The 21,719-nt window shown below is 38.6% G+C and overlaps 1 protein-coding gene across 5 annotated transcripts in view; it reads left to right on the top strand.

Annotated features, from left to right (window-relative positions):
• The window catches only part of sdk2b (sidekick cell adhesion molecule 2b), a 339,250-nt gene extending 321,252 nt beyond the window's left edge, over positions 1-17,998 (top strand). For 2 of the 5 annotated variants that reach the window (XM_028476011.1, XM_028476015.1), the window contains 5 exons: positions 184-324; positions 2,151-2,310; positions 7,627-7,756; positions 14,356-14,412; positions 16,038-17,998. In XM_028476011.1, the coding sequence (XP_028331812.1) occupies positions 184-324; positions 2,151-2,310; positions 7,627-7,756; positions 14,356-14,412; positions 16,038-16,460 (911 nt within the window). In that variant the 3' untranslated portion in view covers positions 16,461-17,998. The remainder of the gene's footprint in view (positions 1-183; positions 325-2,150; positions 2,311-7,626; positions 7,757-14,355; positions 14,413-16,037) is intronic. The other 3 variants (XM_028476012.1, XM_028476014.1, XM_028476013.1) reach the window with 3 other exon arrangements.
• Positions 17,999-21,719: the final 3,721 nt, after the last annotated feature.

Raw genomic sequence — 21,719 nt, 5'->3', positions numbered from 1 at the left:
GTCCTGAGGCTGTTGAATCTGATGACTATTATTTTGAAACCTGGTAGCATTTGGTTTGACAAATGACTGATGTTTTCCTGATACCACGCTCTGAGATCTGTTGATGTCCTAAAATGTACGCCGTTCTTCTTGTGTTGAGTCATGTTTGGATTTTGACTTTATTTGTTTTACTTGTTTCTCCAGCTCAGAAAGTGGCTCCTTTCTATGAGGAGTGGTGGTTCCTGGTGGTGGTGGCTCTGGTAGGATTAATCTTCATCCTGCTGCTGGTTTTCATCCTCATCATCCGAGGACAAAGCAAGAAGTACTCGAAAAAGTCAGAATCAGGTAAGGAGCGTTAAATTATGCATTTAATAAAAGCATCTCTTTATGCGTTTGCCAGGAAAAAAACCCTTCTATTACACCTCTAACCCCGAGTGCTCGAGATGCTGATGGGTTGACTTTTTTTCCATGACGCAGATCACAAGAGGATTTAATGATTTATTCGGTTTTTAAAAAAACGGAGTTAACTTCTGAGTTCGGCCGTGATTCAGAATGTTAATGTGTGAATTTGTTGGCTGAGCAGCAGGTGAACAAAACGATGGCGAAACAGGAGCAGAGGGCATGCTTGTCCCATTCATTGCTCTTCTGACATCAGCGGGTATTTCTCACGGCTCAGCACTTTCGCTGTGGCCGTTTAGCTCCCAGTTAGGGAAGGGGGCGGGGCTCCCTGCGGGGTCACTGCCCATTCTTTCTGAGTGACAGAGTAAAAACAAGAGGATCCTTCACACTCTGGGACAAAGATGTTCTCAAAGCCTTCATATTATTCCCCCTTTAGGAATTTGGCTCTAACTGGACATTACCAGTGCTTTTCTTTTTACACAGGGATAACTTGGCTTTTTTTTTCTTTAAATATATCGTAAAAAGTCATGTTGGAATGACTGAATGTCATCAGTTTGAACTCAAGATAAAAACCTTTTAATAAATCATAGTGTCTCCCAAAAATCATCAAACCCTAAATAGTTGCTGAATCATCATTTAGAATGTTTTTTTTTATACTTTATTGCAATAATTAACAAAAAAAAATATGTTCCACAGAACTGTCACCGAAAGTACACTGTGCATTAATTAAATAATTGAATAAGTCAAGAAACAACAAACAAAACAGAACAAAAATAAAACAATGAACACAAAAAGGGGAAAGCAAAAGTTGAAAAGACATAAAAGGAAATTGGGGATAAATAAAAAGGGTAAGCGCATTTTTGTCACACATGAAATTATGTAATTGTGTAGTCTGCTTAGTCTATTTTCAGTCATTTTTTGCAAGTTGTCTCTAATTTTTTACATTATTTCATTTAGAACGTTGTAGTCGCTAGACAGGGCTAAATGGGTTTTATTCACTAAAAGATAATCTCTTGCTGTTTTGTTCCTATAGTTTGTCTTGTTCATATAAGCAACTTTAAATAGAGCCAAAGAAACAAACTCAATCATCGTTTACCAACTCTTAATCACGCTAAAGTAGCGTTAGAAGCTAGCTTGCTAGGTCAATTGCTAACATCTCTAAATCACACTAATACAAACTTACTTTAAATGCGTAGGCTAATATAATTGTGGAACAATTCAAAATTCCGTCAAACGAGACCTGGGTATCTTATCTTTTAATTGCAAAGATAATTGCTAAATGATGCTAAACTAAGGCTAAGGCTAGCTGTTTGCAGTTTCCTCAAGATAATGTAGGCTGATCTTTATCCTAATGAAATAAAAACCTATATTTTTAGACAGCTTGAATAAGTCATTTGAAATACTAAATCGATGCAATGCAAGTTAACTTTTTCATCTGAAGCTAGGCTAATAGGTTAAGCTAGCAGGGTGGAGGATATTTGTCATGTGAAGCAGAATTTAGCAGATTTTATGTCGTCTGACGCTAGGCTAATAGGTTAAGCTAACAGGGTAGAGGATATTTGTCATGTGAAGCAGAATTTAGCAGCTTTTATGTCAGCTTTAATTAGTTTTTGTTGTGTTTAAACTAAATTTAAATACTGTTTCTTTCTTGACTTTGATTGCTTTTTAATTAATTTTTGGTTTTTTTTGGGTTTTTTTTTTTTTTTTTTTTTTTTTTTTTATGTAAATGTCATGAAACTAACCTGCTTGTTGTCTGGCCTGTGGTCACACAGTGTCTCTGTACGTGTGTCCAGGGAACAATTCAAACTGTAACGCTTTGACACACGGAGACATGGTGAGCCTGGACGAAGGCCGTTTTCCAGCACTGGAGCTCAACAACCGAAGGCTGTCTGTGAAAAACTCCTTCTGTCGGAAGAATGGCGTCTACACGAGGTGAGAGAACAGTGGACACTGGTTTCAATGGAGGAACCAGATGGTGAAATAATGAAGTTAATAAAGTCATCCATGGAATGTTTAGCTCATGCTTGAAAATAGCCTATACTTCGGCATGAGGTAGAAAAAAAACCTGCGGACAAATCATCAATACTGTATAAACACAGACTGAAGAGACATTTTCTTTCTGTTCATTCTAATTCCATAGCTCTTTTTTAACCCATTCATCATGACAGCAGTTACCTGATGGTTGGTAAAGTCCTGATACTTATACAACACCTATTTAAATGCCTTGATTTGATTTTTACTTGCAAAACTGTGTGTGGGTCACCCAATGGTTCCTGGTCTACTTAGGAATAATGTTCAAGGAACTGTACAACACATACCTAAGTATTAAAACGTTGGATTGAAATGCTATCCCTCCATTGGCTCTCTATGGGAGCGGATATACGAATATTTCTCCTGACTTGGAATATCCAAACTCATCCGTGTCTGGTCTTTTATCCAGAATTTCCTTTTGAAAGGGCAGAGTTTTGCATATTGTGTTCCTGAGCTAAATTTGTTATAATCAACCGCTGTGACAAACCTGAGATTAGCCTTTATTTTTTTATACTTCACCATGGGAACATTAATGCGTATTCAGGCCATAGGCTAAGTCAAAGAAAATGGAGAGGGAGGTCATAAGTTAACAGATTTAGAGATGTACTACTTGAACTTTGGCTACAGTAGTGAAACCCAAATCCCATCACCGATTATAGATTAATGCCACATCTTGATCTCTCACCTCAGAGTAGCAAAGACAGGATGAAGTCTTCCACCCTAACACGCTCTTAATCCGACTGAAATGCTTCTACATCAGAGTGATGACTCTGGGAAAGCCTATTATTCTTGATTTTATGGTGTTTTTTGCTACATTATGACCAGTTATTCATGGTTAAACAATAGCCTACAGCTTGGCAACATTGTATGATGTTCTCATCCACTACTGATGCCAGAATGTTCCCAAAAACTCTGACAAAGTGACATTTCTGATGATTGAAATTGTTCACAAAACAATGGCGGATGTTTACATGGAAGATGCTACAGAAAAACCCGAATTCGGTCGAATGGTAAAAAAACAGAATAAAAGTCATTGTCCTGCTTGTCTGGCAAAGAAAAACAAGCATTCACGGAATGAAGAAAGTAAAAAAAAAAAAACATCTTAAAGAAACTTTTCTGCTTTGCCGCCTTCTTGCATTCTTTTACGGGAATCTAAATCCCACAATGCAATGCAAACTTTCCCAAAGTTCAAGTCACATGACCATTTGTGTAAATTCTTAGTAAATCAAGTAAATTCTTCTGTTTTTCGGAAGAAATACTTTTGATTTATTGATGTATGAGGCCTAAAATGTTGTTAGTTATCATCCCCAGCAGATTGAAAGTAGATTTCTGCCTATTTAAAATAAGTAATTTTAGTCATGGAGAGGGTTTTCTTGTTGCAGAGCTGATTCAATCATTAAAGACAGATTTCTAGAATTGAGAAGACGATCAAAAAATATGCAGAACATGGATAAAAGCCTTTAATGGTGCTAGCCCAGTCTTGTCAACCCTCCCTGACGTCAGGAATACACGAGTGTGTCTGCTGATCTGTTATTGTGCGTTTGCAATGTGACTGAGTAGTGAAAGGTCCAGCTTCACGTGGTCTTGCTACATGTATCTGCCCCTGTAGCAGTAGTTCCAGTAGATTAACATGATTCTAAACACTTGAGTGACAAAGCTCTCCAACACTACAGGCATGCTAATGAGTCTCTTTGGGCAATCGTAGCAAGGGAAGAGTCGGGTAATGAGTAAAGACCTGGAGCAGATTGGATTTCAACCCCTTGCTTCTCATTCCCAACCTGACATGCCGTTGACTGAGTTTTGCTGCAGGATTAAACCGACCACTGGCAATCCAGCAGAGTTGATAAATAATTCACGCCTCGCTCGACAGCGTGCGAGAGTCGAATGAGTCCGAGATGAAAAGTGGGCTCGGACTCTTCAATGTTTTTAAACAGGCAGTTCATCATATTGTCTCGGAAGGCTCGCAACCGTGTTTGCTCACATGGGCTGTGAGAGGGTTTGCTGAGAGCGCTGCCGAGGAATACATGCTGACGCTTACTTCAGCGAGCACTCGGGGGGGATAAAGTCCGCAGATAAAAATTCAGGGCTGTGATTACGACTTTGTTGAGATGCCTCACACTTGGACTACCTCAAAGTTGGATCTCCCGTGGGAAATGATCCCTGTTGTTACTTTTTTCAGAATGTTGTCTGTGTTTTATGATATTGTACATTGTTGTGAGGGAAAGAGATTTTGGAAGTGAGCGTGATAATGAGACGGCTCAAGGATTACTTTTAAATTCTGGTATTTGCATGTGTAATGCCAAAAGGGTGACAAGATATTACACTTTTTCTAGGATTTAGGGTGAAAAATTGAACTTAAATAGGATATAATGTCCAATAGCTATAAAACTAAACATGAATAGAACAGTGTTTAGCAAAAAGCAGTTTTCTACATTTTGTTTTGGTAGCAGGAAAATTCAGATATATTGGTTTTCATGATTTCACTGTGATTTTAGGCAACTTAAAACCTGTTTTATTTTTCAACTTTACATACACTGGAAAAAAAACAACGTGTAGAATCTACTTGATTAAATTAAAGCAGTGATTCTCAAACTTTTTCTGTTGCGCCCCCTTTGAAGAATTGAATTGTTTTTCTTAGATTAGAAAAATAGATTAAAAAAAAAAATCGTAATTATTGAAAAAGTTTAAATTGTTACTATTCTTCATCAAAACACATAAATATAACATAAAATGTGCACTAATAAAGAAAAAGAAAAGAAATTAAGGTAACAATCTTTATAGTTTAAACAATGAAAATTCTCATCTTGTTTTATACTAAAAAAAAAATGTAAAATGTATTGAGCATTTGTAGTTGAATTGATTTATGCTACATTTTTGGGGTAAATTGGATAATTATTATAATCTATTCTCAGTGATGGCTTCTTGCTCACATCTTTAACATTCATTCATCCAAGTATTTCATTGACATAGAATTGATTTTATTCTATTATTGACTTTTGGCTATTTCTGTCAAGTTGGTGACATGGCAACAGTTCATCATTGCCGCTCACACATTGATTAAGAACATCATTTGAGCTACAGAAACGCTGCAAGGATTTATCTCCAAGTGTTACTTTTGTTAATATGTGTCGTGTCGACATTAAACTGCGCAATATGTGAAACTTAAACACAAAGTTAATGTAGTTTGTCAAAAAATGGCTATTTTTGTTAATATCCAGTTCAAAACCACAACAAGCTGCACTCCAATTGTTGTAATAAAATATTTAAATTCTAACATAATTCAGTTTTAGGTTTAAAAACAGAATTGAGAAGAAAAAGTGCACCCAGATTTAGCCATTTTACTGATGATTGAGTAAACCATAATTTACTAGCCAAGGTAAGTCACTAAAAGTATCCGACAGGCGTTAACTGAAAAAAACTGTGGGGGAAACAAAGGCATCAACAGCTTTCTTTACTGTCATATTCACTTAAAACAGTCCTGACAAGAGCATGACATTTAAAGAAAGTGTATTTTATCTCTTTGTCCTCCTTTCTTTCTTTGTTGTTTTTTTTGGGGGTTTCTTTCATCTTTCAGGATCACCAAACGCCTCGTCATGCTCCAGTCCTCATTTAAACCCCCAACCACATTGTTCGCTCACCTCACTTACACTTTTAGCAGATAAATGACAGATTTGATCGCTGCAGTGTGCCACCGTCAGTTTAATCTGTGCCCCCACTCATCTCGCTCAGATAACATTCGCCGAAGCAAAGCCAGAGGTTGCCATTTGTTTGATGAACCCTTGAGCAATGGTGTAGTTAGTGATTGAATCACAGACGTTGAATCATTACATCGTTAGCTTAGTGCTAATTTCATTATTTTTTGGTGAAGGTAGTTTTTGTTTTGTGTGTTTTTGCTAGATTATATTAAACGATTCTCTTAGTTTTGTTAGCTTTAGCATTTAGCTGGCCCTAACCTACAAATACTACAGATACAGTACATTCATATCTTTACATTTGTTATTTTTACGTCTCCATACATAATTTTGGATATGAATTGTAACGCTTAGTCTATAAATGCTAGCAGCTAATAAGATAGCAGCTATAAATGCTAGTAGCGCTGCCTTTTAGCTTAAAGATTCGGGGTTGGAGTTTATACAAACACTTTTTTATGCATGTACTTTACTCAGTTCTCTTTAAGAATTTCTCATTTAAAATAATACATGTCTTTTCATGAATGTTGTCCAAAATGTATCCCAGAATCCTTTTCGTTCCATTTAAAATGGCTTCCAACAGACTCTTAAACTGCCAATTATCCTATCTTAAGTTTTTTTTCTTCTCTTAAACAATTAAATATTTATGTTTCTATGTGAGGCATTTTTAATCACAGATCTTTTAAGAAGTACAATTAAGATATTTTGGAACTTGTTTGTAAAACTGTGGAAAATCCCTTCAATACTAATTCATTCATTTGGAAGTTTGGGTATTGTTTTATGTGTTTTTGTGTTTTTTATAATACATGACTCTGATGTAATTGCCATGCATAGCTTCTGTTGGGTTGTTGGTTATTAGAGACCCAGATGTTTTCAAGTCACATGATTGACATTTAAAAACATTTCACTTTGTGTGACCCCAAATTAAATTCACGAGTCACCCAGTCGTAAAACACATAACAAACAAATACAAAATTACAAATATTTGCACAAAAAAACCTACACAATTTATTCCGAAAACTCACATGACAACTACAAATGTACACAAAAATTACAGACAAATGAACAAAACGAGAACAAAAATGACTCCAAAACACAAAATTACAACAAAATGACAACGCAATGCACAAAATGACTCTTAATAATACAAAACAACAAGAAAATACACAGAATGACAAAAAAGTACACAAAGCTACAGCATAAATGCACAAAATGAGCTTAAAAACACACAAAACCCAATAAAAATGCACATAATGACTCCAGTAACAACAAATAAACACAAAACAACAAAAATATACAAAATAACAACATAAAAAGACTAAACCCGTCATTATTTCCCATAATAATTTTTAGATTGCTCATTATTCTGAATGCTCTGACGATATTCTGATCATTTGGTCCTCAGATCACACATTCACCTTCTTGTCTCTGATTTAGATTATTCTTAATATGGTGAACCGCGGAAACACTGTAAACCATTTTCAGACAAGTTATATAAAAAGGGAGTTTTCCATTTCTCCTGTTCCAGGTCTCCTCCCAGACCAAGTCCAGGAAGTCTTCACTACTCGGACGAGGATGTCAGCACCAAGTACAATGACCTCATCCCTGCAGAGAGCAGCAGCCTGACTGAAAAACCCTCCGAGGTCTCAGACTCGCAGGTGCAGTAGCCAAATCTCCTCTCACAAAATGTGCTCACTGTCCCTGTGTGTGTGTGTGTGTGTAATCGTCTCTGCACCATCTTCTCCAAGTCATGAGGAGTCCGGCTCTGCATTGTCTACTGTATTGTGTTTTTTGTGCGTCCATGCTGTTCACCTAATCCACCTGATTGCATTGAGGCTGTAAAGGTCATGACATACAGCTCTAGTAATACACTGGCGTAGATGAGAGATTAATGACTCTGTTCAGGAACCTGTGGAGAATGTCACTCTGCAGACAATCCACCTGAGACCGAGGCCACTGCACTCAGACACTGTTATGTAAAAGGACGGCGAGGATTTGAAGTATGTTTCGGTGCTGCGATTCAAAGCGGCCCCTCCAGCGAGACAAACTAGCCAACTTTCCTTTCCATTATGTCAGTTCACAGATGGAAAAGAACATCCTTGTGGAAAATTCCAGTATTGTGTTACATTTTTGCCCCAGCTGTCCCTCTCAGCCTTATTTAATGCTGTAGAAAAGAAAAATCAAAGACCGTGCTTTGGGTTTCTTGCGACTTTTTTAAAGCCTACTCCGTCTAGACTGATAGATTACCAAATACCGAGGCTTTAATGTTTGACTTTTGCTCTCTTTTCTGTTTTAACTCTGCCCAGTAAGTAGATGTGATCGATAATTTAGGCTTTTCTTTGCCACGTCTCTAACTCCCTATTGATCAGTCTGTCTGCCATCCCAACTCTATCTTATTTAATATTTTTTCTGCAGTCATTATTCTGTTTTCATACAAAGTTTCTTCCTCTTGCATCTTTTTTGTAACATAAAAGTTGTTTTTGTTTGTCACCCATCTCTGTAGCTCCCTGTGGTTTTGATGGAACTGAGATGAAAGCATCGAGGGAATGAAGTCCTGAATTCCCTTTACTTTTGTGCTTCCATCACTTGTGTCTTTCATCTTGGAATTTTTAATTTTTCACTCACTGGTTTTTTTTTTTTGTTTTTTTTTTCTAGTTTTCTCTCAAATGAATGCGACTTGGGTGTAAATTCCACTGCCAGATATCTCTCCCCACCTGATCTTATCACAGTCTGAGTCCGACTTCCAGATCAAATGAAAAACTCCTGAATGAATCACTACGGACAGGACCTTTCGCGTTGGCCAAACATCCTCTGAAATGAAGCTTTTTGACATTTCATCACTTCACTGACATATCTAGCGTTCACGCTTGTGGTATTGCCAGACATGACTCGAATGCTGTAAATGCCCCCCTGTCAGGCCGAGATGGTGATGCCAGACTTCACATTGAAGATGTTGCCGATGTCTTTGATGGACTAAAGTACACAGAGTCCCGCCTGTTCCTCCGAGGCTCTGACAGTCTACTATATCAGCACCCAGTGGTGCTTTGGAGAAATCCAGGAATGTTCTTTGAAGTTTTATTGAGCGGATAACTGTGTCCCATCTGTCCTTTTCAATCCCTTTGGCTTGACGATTGTTCTCTTCTTCAAGCCAACCAAGCCACCATTACTGCTCTGTCTTCTTTCAGGTAGACACCTATCGACTTCAGAGCACACGCTCTGCCCTTTTCCTTGAGCTCGTCTTCTGGAGCTTCACTGTACTGTTTGTGTGTCGTCTGAGGACGAAACCCGTGGATGACGAATGATCTCATCTCTGAGTCAGAGATGAATTGCAGATTACACGCTTGCCGCATAATGGCATTCCTTTGGAGACAGACGAAAATGTTTTCTCCACCCTTTCACTCCCTGTCTGCTACTGTAGCTTTACTTTGGCGGGGACTCAACAGAGAATAGTCTCTGCTAGGTTTGAAACAATCCCCAGTGATGATGCACTGATTTGTGTATACTGGCCCCATTGAAAGCATGATGTCATGACGAAAAAATAGGCCAAGAACCAAACCCTGAAATATGAGGTATAAAGGTCTAGTAGTCAAACAATATACATATTGATCTGTCCTTTTAAATGATTGAACAACATCTTCTGCGTTGGCATTGGCTCATTGACCAATAAGATAGTTGTAGGTTTGCAAAAGGGCAGAAAACTTCAGGTAAATTTCCACAAGAATTTAAGCTTGGGAATTTTTGTAATACATGTATTAAAATAGTAAAAATAGAAACTTTTAATGGGAGTTATTAATTGGAATTAACCAGAATTTGGGAGTAACGTTTGAACAACTGATGCTGTTTTCTTTGTTTTTTTTTTTGAGATGATGCTAAAATATATTTTTCCATCCCTGTTAAGGGGACCAACCTTCAATTTAAAAAATGTCTCAGTATTTATTATGGAAAGTAACCAACTTTGAAAATTCGCAGAATTTTTCAACCTGAGATGAAATTTTATGTTTTGTTTAGCGTGGTTGCTAATTATATTTGCTGTGATACAGTTATATAAAATTACTCCCAATTTCTGCTTAATTACAATAAATAATTCCCATTGAAAATTTTTGAATATTCCTAAAATTCCCGACCTTAAGTTTCCTACCTGTTTGAACCTCTAGACTGTTGTCAAATACTAAGTTAAGTGAAAGTTGGTGAAAGATTGTGAGAAATTCTATAAAATTTCTGTACGGGCTTTTATTTTGAAATCATAAGTGCCATTATAGCAATATCTTCTTGCTTTATCAACCAACGAACTTACAGTTTGTGTGGCTGTTATTGTCTTCTGGGGATGAATCCCTACTGTGATGACCTCATCAATGAGTGAAACCTAGACAAACATCATCACCCAACTCTCCCCACCCCCTCCTGGCTCCCTCCCTTTTTATCCTCTGCTGTTCCTCTTTGCAATAATCCATAACTAGAGGACAAAGGACTGACCCACTCTGTGACACTGGGCTATCCATTCATTTTGGGGGGATGGGGCCCCTGTTTGCTAGGAGATTGTTTACCATGTTAAAAAGAATCTGGCTCAAAATGTCTTGTGTCAAACTCAAGGGCCCAGGGGCTAAATCCGGCCCTTTAAAGCATCCAATTCGTCCCACAGTAGGAAGTAGAAACAACAGAGAAAACATGAATCAGTGTGGAAATTACCAACTAATTCAGTTGTAGATATCTAAGCCCCTTTAAATACACAAATTCAACGACACGGCAAGATATTTTCCAGTGCTTTTATCACGCGACAGTTTTCATTGTGATCTTATCACAGTTGAAACAGTCAAAAGGATGTTCCAGTCTTCTAAAATCCTGCAATTTATTACAAAGAAATAATTGCCCTAAATTACACAAACATTGATCACCAAATTATAGACTTATGAGGAGATCTAGCACTGACATTTGTCATTTATTGCTTGGATATTGTTGGTGCCTTACATTCCGTGGAGGTCAGTAATACTTGGAATAGCAAATGAGGGTTAAAAAACAAGAAAGAAAGAAACTGCTCTTTTTTCACCTAAAATCTTAAGCCCACTTGAGATCAAACTACTCTGTTTTTGGCCCCTGGACGAAAATTAGTTTGACAGCCAAACAGTTCCACATTCTCAGACTGTTTCAGTTTTTTAATCAGATTAAAATAAAGCAGGTTTGACCAAAAGTTAGGTGTCAAAGGTCAGAGTTCCTTTCCCTCTTGCTGATACTAATCAATTGCATCATCTCTTTAGCCTGCGTCTGTTTCTTCGTCTACATGTTTCACCTCCACAACGCGCTCCCTCGGTTTGCATTTAGCGGTCGTAAACAGGTACACAAGGCAACTTTAGTAAGCCAAAGATAAAATAAACGACCATCAGGAGGTTTCACTGCTTAATTGGATAGATTTCTTAATCTCTTTCTCTGCCTAATTTAACAACATAATGGTGAAAAAATGTTTAATAATTGACACAGGCAAAGTAAAACGTGTCTGTCTTTGCTTCTCCTTTGCATAAATGAGGTGGTTGCTCCCTTGGGATCGAAGAGCAACGCAGCATTTAATGCCTTAAGTCTGTTTTTTTCCCAGCATTCAGCTAGTAATTAGCTGCTAATGAGCTGAAGTGAGGAGCTCGTATCATGGGGCAGTGCCACCCCCACTGGCAAACCGTTAAGCATCTTTACTTTACATTTAGACCCCTGGAGTAATTGGAGAAATAATGTTGATCAATCCAAATGCAGAGTGCCGACAGAGGGGTGGACACATGTGTCGGAACATCGGTTGTGTGCGCTTCGTGGCCAGGCTGGGGCGCAATCAAGTGGGACACTTTTCTCTGTGTCAATACTTGCTTCTGCATTCTATCTTGTTCACCAGTCGCTAGAATGAGTATCTTCAGCTCTCACTGTGGTGGTAATTCTTTCAGCGTGAGGTAACGTCACTAGAAGAGCATCGGTGGGTCTTGTTATTCCTCCGTAAACAGATCTTGTTGTGTTGGGTTGCTAAACTTGCTGCCGTTGCTGTGATGCTATTCGAAACTGGTTGCCCTCAAATGTTTACTTTACAGCTAGGGTAATACAGCGGCAACACAAGGGGGTGGAGCCTATGCAGTCCTGCTTTTAATACCTTTTGTGGAAAAGTTTTTAGTCATTGTCTTTTGACTAAAATACAACTTAGTTTTAGTCAAAATGTAGTCATCAAGACTATTTCAACTATAGTCTAGTTTTAGGGTGCATTCACGCCGATTTAGTCCCAGACTCGGTTCGTAAGGGTGGATGACTGGTGACAATTTTATCACCTTGGTTTGGCTCTGTTTACATTTAGAGCGCAACTTCTGACCCGTTCCAAACAACGTCTGGTGCCGTTTCATGAGCTAACCACTAGCGGGGGCTGTAACTGTAGTAGAAACTTCTCCAGGCAGAGAAACAGAAACCCAAAGAAGAGGTTTTCAGCAATGAGTCAAAGCGAGCGCTTAAGATTGCGCAGAAACTTCTGCCTGCTCTGTTTGTTCTTTCACAACAAGTTGCCGTACTTTTGGTGTTTAAAGCCCTGTTTTGCGCTGTCGTCAGCAATACCGTGTGCTCTCTGTCATCACCGATACTTTCTGTCTTTGATCCGCTCCGAGACTGGCAAAATGTTCCACTCTAGACTTTGTTTGCGTGTTCACACCGACCAAACAAAGCGGACTATCCGAGCAAACACATTTTATAGTGTTTTAACCGCTCTAGGAACTGTCAGTGTGAATGCAAACTTAATCACCTAAATGACTTAAAGATGTTAGTCGAATTAATCTATTAAACATATAGTCAACTAAAGTATAAAACATGAGTTTATGCATTTAAAAGTTAAATTACCATTTATTAACCTGATATGGAGTGGTATTAGTGTTTATTGTAATCAGAGGCAGATTTGATGTGATCAACGCCAACCCAATCAGCTTACATCCTATTGGGTCAAAAGTAAGTTTTCATTGGGTACCATAGAAAAAAGTTTCATTTTTTAATAGTTAACAAATATCCATATATTTTGATATGGTTTTCGTTTACTTGTTGTTGGGGTTTTTTTGTAATAACCTCGTTACTGTCACTTAAGAAGACTTGTTCTATGATAATCAAGCACGTGGATTTTCTGTTTTAAACATTTGCAAACCTTGCCAACATCCTGGAAAGACAATCCTTCATATAGGGGCTTTGACATACTGTAGGAGGTTTGGGCCATGCTAAGGCAGAGGGAAACCTGAGACTAACACCATATGCTTCACATATGCGGTGCACAATATTCCCCCCCCAAAAAACCATGCTCTGGAATGTATCTTTGAACGTATGCCAACGTAACAATGAAGTGTGATTATTATAGTCTGACAGAGCAAAGGAAGAGAAAACGAGTCACAGTTATGGGCTGCATATCTCTGGACAGAACAGACCTTTGTTCCTTCACTTTAGTAATATACCTAATGCACGCCTAAAGCAGTCGCTTTGGGAAATGATCAGGTGACGAATTTGGCAACGGGTACAGCATGAGTTCATTGCGGCCAGTTGATTAATCACTTACCAATTGGCTGCTTCTTTTCAAGGCAATTCAATTAACGTGAGCAATTCTTGCTTAGAGTCTAGCCGTAGTGTTTCTTTTCCCTCTAACAGTGGAAATGATTTTTTTTTTAAAACACCAAAATGCATCAAGCTCAACTACAGCCTCCAATTTGCTGTGACTGTGGAAAACGGATGGAAAAAACTAAACTCAAGTTCTGAAATGAAAGAAACCATCTTACCGATTTTGTTTTTTCTTTTTCTCTTTTTATGTAAAACCGGGCTCTGACAAAAATGCCACACCGATATGTTTTGTGACAATGTCATGCATTTCTAGTTATATTTTGCCAGAGAATGAGTGATTGAATGTTTAGAAAGTACAAAAAATGGACAAGTGTGTCCAATTATTTTGTCAATAACCCCATGCAAAATATCTCGCTATGTGGTACGCTGAGACTAGTGATCATGTTATCCAGTGATTGAAATTCGGAAATCCTGAAACGGAATTTGGGACATTTTGAAATGAAAAATCTTGGTCCCTACTAAACTTGCAGAAAGTGAAAGGCTTGGTGACTTAAGTTTGTTAAAAGGCACCAATAAGGTTCAATTTAGAACAATAATCATTATTCATGTTGAATGTATCAAGCACACAATGATGTTCAAAGTTTCTGATCTCGACCATTGTGACCATTGTGTTTCAGTGTTGTACTGTAAAACCCATTGTTCTGTTCACCCATAGGAGGCGCTGGTGTTTTCATATGGGACAGGTGGCCTACATACACTTCCACTGCATTTGGTGAGGTTCCTGTAGCTGCTTGCTTTCAATGTTTTGTAGCCTCTAAAGTCGGCTGAGTGGTCTCCATCCAGTCCTTTTCGTCAGATTCCCATAATGCTACGATGCACTGAGTCAATTTCAATCAGTCAGCCTTTGTTTTCTATAAATGTGAAGTACCAATCGCAGCAAAGTCAAGACACTTGACAGGTTAATGACTAAATAACCAATAAGCTTGTATTCACACAAGTTTGGGCGTAATCAAAAGCCTGGACAGTTATTTAGTGTCCTCAAGGAACACTAAACACTTATCTTCTCCATATTTGTCTCCATTCAGTTGGTGTTGTTTTCTCTTTTTTTGCTCATTATCACACATACACCAACACAGTTTTGTAAAGAAGTTTTTTTTTTCCTCTTTCAAATCAATAATAGTGGGCTTTGAATGGGTCAGCAAGTTTAAAATTTTGTTTGAGAACTAACAGCAACATGGTGTGAACAGCCAGCAGAGGCAGACGGATAAGGTGGTGTTGATGTGCTTGATATTTCAGGTTTAGGGATTAGAAAAGATTGAAAAAAACGGAAGATGCTTGGTCAGCTTTTAGGGTCAGGAACCAGATATGGGCACAAAACTTAAAGCTGCTACTCACAATATATATATTTTTTTTTATTGGATAGAATCACAGTGTAGGTCTCATAGATCAATGAATTTAATATTATTCACTCCAACAAAAGAGGAAATAGGTGGAAATTCCCACGTTTGCTTTGGTCTTCACTGTAAAAAAAAGTTTTGCACATTGCATTGTGGGATGTGGAGATCCATAGACTGATGCATAGAAGTTTTTCCCTTTCTTACTGTGATTTCTTGTGTTTTTTTTTTTTGCCAGAGATGAAGTACACTGAGTTACTTGATACCGTTTTTGTTCTAGTTTGTTCCCGGTATTCCCCTTGATTCGCATCTTTCCGTGTAAGCCCCAAAATAAACATCCGCCATCTTTCAGTTTGTGAAAACACTGGAAATATGTTGGGATGTCTCTTTGACAGGGTTTTGGGGGGCAAATACTAGAAATCAAAATAAGAATAAAGTAAAAACACTTCTATGCATCTGTCTAAGCTAGAAACCTTTCTAAAAATGTCAGTAAGACAAAACAAATTTTGGAGATGCAATTTTGACCTTTTTCCTTTCTTGTTGGTGTAAATGATGTTCAAATCATTCATCAATGAGGCACATACTATGATCTAATGAAACATTATTGTGAGTAGCAGCTATAAACTCTTCAGTTCAAGATTACCAAACTCAGAGAAACTCCATTTCTGGAAGTTCTCTTATGATTTGAAGCCTTGGTTGAATCCTTAGAGATAGGTTGTTTTTTGCCTTTTGTGTTATTAGTTTGTTTAATGTCCATAAGTCATCCTTCCATTATCCTGCTTTGACCATCCTCCTCCTTGTCCATGCAGAGTTGTGACGTGTTTGTCCACGTGCATGTGTTGTTCAGAAAGTAATGCCTGTCATTTGTTGACGTATTTTTCAGTAACATCCTCTTCATTCCCATGATCAGCGTCAGTATTTCTAACAGCTTCTGATGGAAGACCGTTTTCAAGCTTCCACAGGTTTTCTAAACCGTTTTCTTCTCTTTATGTTTCGTCTTCAGGGGAGCGACAGCGAGTACGAGGTGGACCCCAACCGACAGAAGACCCACTCCTTCGTCAACCACTACATCAGCGACCCCACCTACTACAACTCCTGGCGTCGTCAACAGAAAGGCATCTCCCGGGCGCAGGCGTACAGCTACACCGAGTCAGAATCAGGAGATCAAGACCACTGCGCCCCACCCCCGCTGCCCCCTCTACCCCCGCTGCCCCCCCAGCTCAGCTCACCTACTCCCCAGCCTCAACAAGCCCAAGGCCAGCCCCAGGGCCAGGGCAGCCTGTTTAGGCCCAAGGGGAGCCGGACTCCCACCCCCTCCCAGCAGAGTTCCAACCCACCCAGCCAGCACAGCACCCTGTACAGGCCTCCCAGCAGTCTAGCCCCCGGTTCTAGAGCCCCCATCGCTGGCTTCTCATCTTTTGTGTGAAATATTCAGAAAAGAACTTAGAAACTTCTGGAAATATCTGTCCAGATTGTGTTGAAGGAGACACTAGCTTCACACACAAGCAGTCCAATCATTCAAACACACTTCTTTATCGCTCTTCTTTTCCTTTTTCTTTTTTTTTTTACTGAATTTTTATTTCTCTGTAGTCTGTTTGGATTTATGCAGAACAATGAAATGTGACTTTTTGCAACACTTTTTATCCGTTGTGTGGAGGCGTCACCTTGTAGACGGTTGAGGAAATATTTCGTCTCATTTTGCTGTTTGAACTACTTGCATGACTTTTCCCTTTCTTTTTTAGTTTTTTTTGTTTGCTACTTTCTCTGAAATACACTCATCGATAATGTATTTGATTCTGTACAAAGTCACAAGAATCCTTGAAATCAGACACGCACATATAGGTATACACATATATATATATAAATGCATATATAGTCAACAAACCTAGGAGACAAAAACAAGTCATCGACTGGGACTGACTGAAGGAGAAAGAGAAGGACAGGTTTTGTTTGTTTGTGACAACAAACATGGAAGTGAATTTCATGGAATAATTGAGGACCACTTGCGTTTTTGGGCTGGAGATGTTTTGCAAGGACATTTAGACGATTTCGGAAACAACTTTCTGGCTAACGGCACAAAAAGCCTGGAAAGGTCCCACACAGTCGGGAGTCGGTGACCGTTCCGTGCCTGAAGGATTGTGCAGATATACTAAGTGAGCTGATGTGTATCTGTTTGTGAGTGTACCACGGTGGATCAAAGATGCCTTGATAAAGAAACCCTTATTTATGATATCTGGCACCTGTTCTGACTCTGACGGTGTCGTCGTCCGTGGCATCAGGAACTACTTTGAATCCAAACAGCTGTGGGCTGTAAATTCATTTGCATACACAACCCATAATTCACCTTTCCCCCCCCCCGAGTCTCATTCGACTGCTTGGAAATACAACCTGCGAGCTGTTGGAACTGTGGATGGGGACTGATATACTGAGACGCAGTATTAGGATGGGATCCGTTGTAAATGGTGGGATTTCAATAGGACACAAAAGGGAAGTTTTTCCCATTCCGGCCCATGCTGAGAAATCCTTTCTGTCCCACTGATCGCTGTCACTTGACAGTGCTGAGCCTATGCCAAGAGATGATGTCATTCAGTGGCCTCACTTCTTCACCCTTTGTGTATGACTGTACCATCCCAGATGCTTTTTGCGTGTGTGCGCGTGTGTCACACCTTTCCGTGCGTAAGCTTTACAGATTCATCCATTGTGTGTATGTTTATACAGAGATTGTCCTGCATCACTGTAAACCTGCCTGGAGTAACGCGCACCCCGATGGACAGACTCGCAACGCTATAGTGAAGACTATGTGGTGTATTCTTAGTTTGCTGAAAATACAGAAAAAAAAAAGTCATCTACTTTTTTTTCTCTCTGTGGGGTGATTTCATTGTACGCAACAAGCGCTTATCATGCAGAATCTGAATGAATATATGATCACAGTGCGTTTCTCAAATAAATTATTTTTCAATGTTATTTGCTGTGGTGCTCCGTTGAAGGTCTTTAAAAACATCAGTAAACCAAATATGTTTTTAAGTGTAGAATGAACTTTCTATAAAGAAGGGAGTCATCCATAAACAAGGAGGATGCCACATGTGACCCTCGGTTTAATTTCATGCAGCCCCCAAAGTAAACGCACAAAATGACACCAAAAACACACAAAATAACAGAAATGTGGACAAAAACACAACAGACAACTGCAAAAACACAGGAAATATACAAAACAACATCAAAGATACACAAAAATGACACAAACATTTAAAAAACACAAAATGACACCAGAAACACACAAAATAAGAGACATATGCACAAAAGTTTCTCCCAAAACACAAGACGTATGCACAAAAGTTTCTCCAAACACATGATAAATATACAAAACAACATGAAAAATGATGTATAAATTTAAAAAACAACACAACTTGACTCCACGAACACACAAAATGAGAACAAATTTGGAAAACTACAACAAAACAACAAAAACATACAAAATGACGCCAAAAACACACAAAATAACAAACACATGCACAAACATTACTCCACAAACACACCAGACAACAAAAACACAAGAAATATACAAAACAACTTTAAAATTGAATAAAAAATGGCAAAAAAAACACAAATTGACTCCACAAGACGACAACAAAAATTCACAAAAACACAACGAAAACCAACTAAATGAGAGAAAAACATACAAAATGACGACAAAATACGCAAAATTACACCAAAACACAAGATGACAAACTGCAATTACTGAGACAATTTGACATGTTAACAGTCATGTGTAACAGCTTAAAGTGGTATAAATAGAGGCTGTGAGCACTTTCTCAACCGGTCAAAACATTTAGCAGAAAGATCTAAATAGAAATTAAAACTTGATCATCAGTATGCTTATCCAGAATAGCAACAATTATCATAATAATAAATCAAATATTCCAAACCAATTCTTTACAACACGTAAAATATAAAACACCAAATGTGATTCAGCCTGAGCAGTTTTCATTGTGTTTTTAATTGTTGACAGACTCTTTGTTTTTTGTCATGACAAATGGTTTTAGTGCATGAATAAAAAAAATCAATGCCAAACAAGTCTGCATGTTTAACCCAGCAAAGCCTGTTTTGTTCTTTACTTAGGACAAAAAAAAACAATTACTGGAAGCTATTTTAAAAACAATTAAACATACAACACACGCTGTTCCTGAAAGCCAATGCAATTATGTTCCGTGCACACATGGCATCTGTCCACGACTAATGACGTTGATGAAATTCCACCTAACCTTAGTGTGACTCAGGGCTGTGATAAATTCAATCAGAACAGATCCTGTGAAATCCTGTTATCTGGTTACAAACATCCCCGGATTGCTTCATCTTCCTCTATGCTTTCTGATAGTCACGACTCATTAGCTAATTATTTCAGACTTGGTTTTGCCAAACGTCCTCACTTGGACCTTTAAAGATCTTCTGACGCCACATGTGGGGATACCGACATCTATTTACGACACATTTAAGAAGAAATTGGTCATATTATTGAAGTACCAGATGCACTTTTACGATATATGGTTTAAGATGCTAATTGGATCACAGTCACTTGATCCATAGCTAACCTGCTAAACACCTCGGCCTGAGCGAGAGGAGATTAGCCAGGAACAGGGAATTGGAGCGAGCACATCCAGTGCACTAATCCCTTTTTGTGATAACACATGGGAAATTTCCCCTCTGACAGAGGACTCACAGACGAGGTGGGGGGGTATTTCACTTGTCAAAATGCTCATTTCCTCATGTCTCGCTCACTGTTCCCCTGGGTGAAAGGAGGAAGCTGGTGGTCTTTGTTTAAAGGAGGGCCCGGGGTCCCTAAATAGCCCTGATGAGCTTTGAGAACCTACAGTTGGACTATTAGAGGATTTAGACAGAAGCTGCAGTTCAAAGGATTTTGAAAGTCTGAATTTAATTGCCTCATTTGAGAGAATCCGCGCGGTTTGGGGACACGAGGAGAATAAGCTGCAAGTTGGAGAGAGAATACTAATTTAAGGCTGTCCACTCATAAATGCCTTCCTCGTGTCCTGTTTGTGGTATTAGGGACGCATGAAGACAGTATGTAAAGCACATGTGTCAAACTCAAGGCCGGGGGCCAAATCCGGCCCTTCCGAGCATCATGAACCAATATGTAATTTACCAACTAATTCAGTTGTACTGATTGAAGAAAAAATGTCGAGAATTAACTCAAAATACAATATCATGATAAAAGTCGAAAGAAGCCAATTCACCATATGACAACAAACAGCAGATCGTGGCCATCAACAAAATGCCATGTATCGATGAATGCGTTAAACTATACTTCAACGTTTGGTTTAATAACAAAGAGATTTTTTCTCTTTTAGTTCATAAACACGGTGTTACAATCTCTTTAAAGAGATATTGCCAAAAACTTCATTTATTTGAAAAACTAGTCAAGTTTGGAAGAGGTGGAGCATTTAGTCTCTCTGTGGCTATTGAGGAGCTACGGAAACAGATTAGGGTCAGCTTGGGCCAGACTTTTGTCGTATATGGTAGATTGGCCCTAGTCCACTACCGTAGATTTGACTCCACTAGCACTTTATTTTCGAAACGTTCTACTTTAATCTCGACATTATATTTCAACTTTAATCTTGACATTTTGACTTTATTCTTCATTTGCCCAAAAGTATTTTCTCCTCCAAAATTGGCCCTAATCTGCTTCCGTAAAATGAATTTTGTGTGAGTTGCCAAACCAGAATTCTTTTCATGCCCTTTGACATGCTTCCATTCAAGCGAAAACTTCCTCTTCCTCATTTCATTTCATACTGTAGTGCCCCCTCACCCACCCCTCAGACTGTGTGCAGTGTACAACACAAAGGAAGCAATAATTGGGAACGAGGGGCCGCTGGAAGGGAAGTTCGCCATCAAAGCTGCACATGCACGTTTCCCCATAAACCCAACTCACCGGTAATGAGCACAAACATCATTTTCTCTCTCAGGTGGGCGAGTTAGGCTTTGACGGACAGGTGTGAGAGTTCAGGTTCACACCTGATGACCAGATGGTGCTCGTAACCACATCAACACATGCTCATTTAGACACATCACAGACTCTGTGCGTGTGCGTGTAGGCGTGTGTGTGTAAAATTAGAGACTGTCCTAACGCAAACGGGAATTGTCACTTATAATTGGAGTAAAGGGCATTTGCCTTCATAGCTATTGGAGCCAGTGATGATGTAAATCAATGCGCCTGGGCCTTTAATCATAGTAATGTTACGAGTTATTGACTCTCCTGAATTTGTAGGAGAGCATTTCAGAAATGTATGCCCTTCTTTATTTAATTTAATTTAATGACATGATTGTTTGTTACAAGTAAATGTCCTGCATGTGGAGAAAAAATTGACTTATTTATACCAGTGTGACCTTGGCAGACTTTTTATTTACTTGATTGATGTTGTTCTCATATCTGTGTGTGTGTGTGTGTGTGTGTGTGTGTGTGTGTGCGTGTGTGTGTGTGTCGGTAACACAAACACTGGCTAAAGCAATGCAAAACATGCAAAAAGGTGGACAAAATAAAAGGAGAGTACACAGAAAAGACTAGAAGACAGAAGACTGTCAACTGATTTGGGCCTTTCATATATATATATATATATATATATACTTTTTAAGTATTAAGTGAAATCAAGAAAGACTGTCTATTTTATTTTTT

This window comes from Gouania willdenowi, chromosome 19, assembly GCF_900634775.1.
Source record: "Gouania willdenowi chromosome 19, fGouWil2.1, whole genome shotgun sequence".
NCBI lineage: Eukaryota > Metazoa > Chordata > Actinopteri > Blenniiformes > Gobiesocidae > Gouania > Gouania willdenowi.
This window is presented reverse-complemented; position numbering and strand designations above follow the sequence as displayed.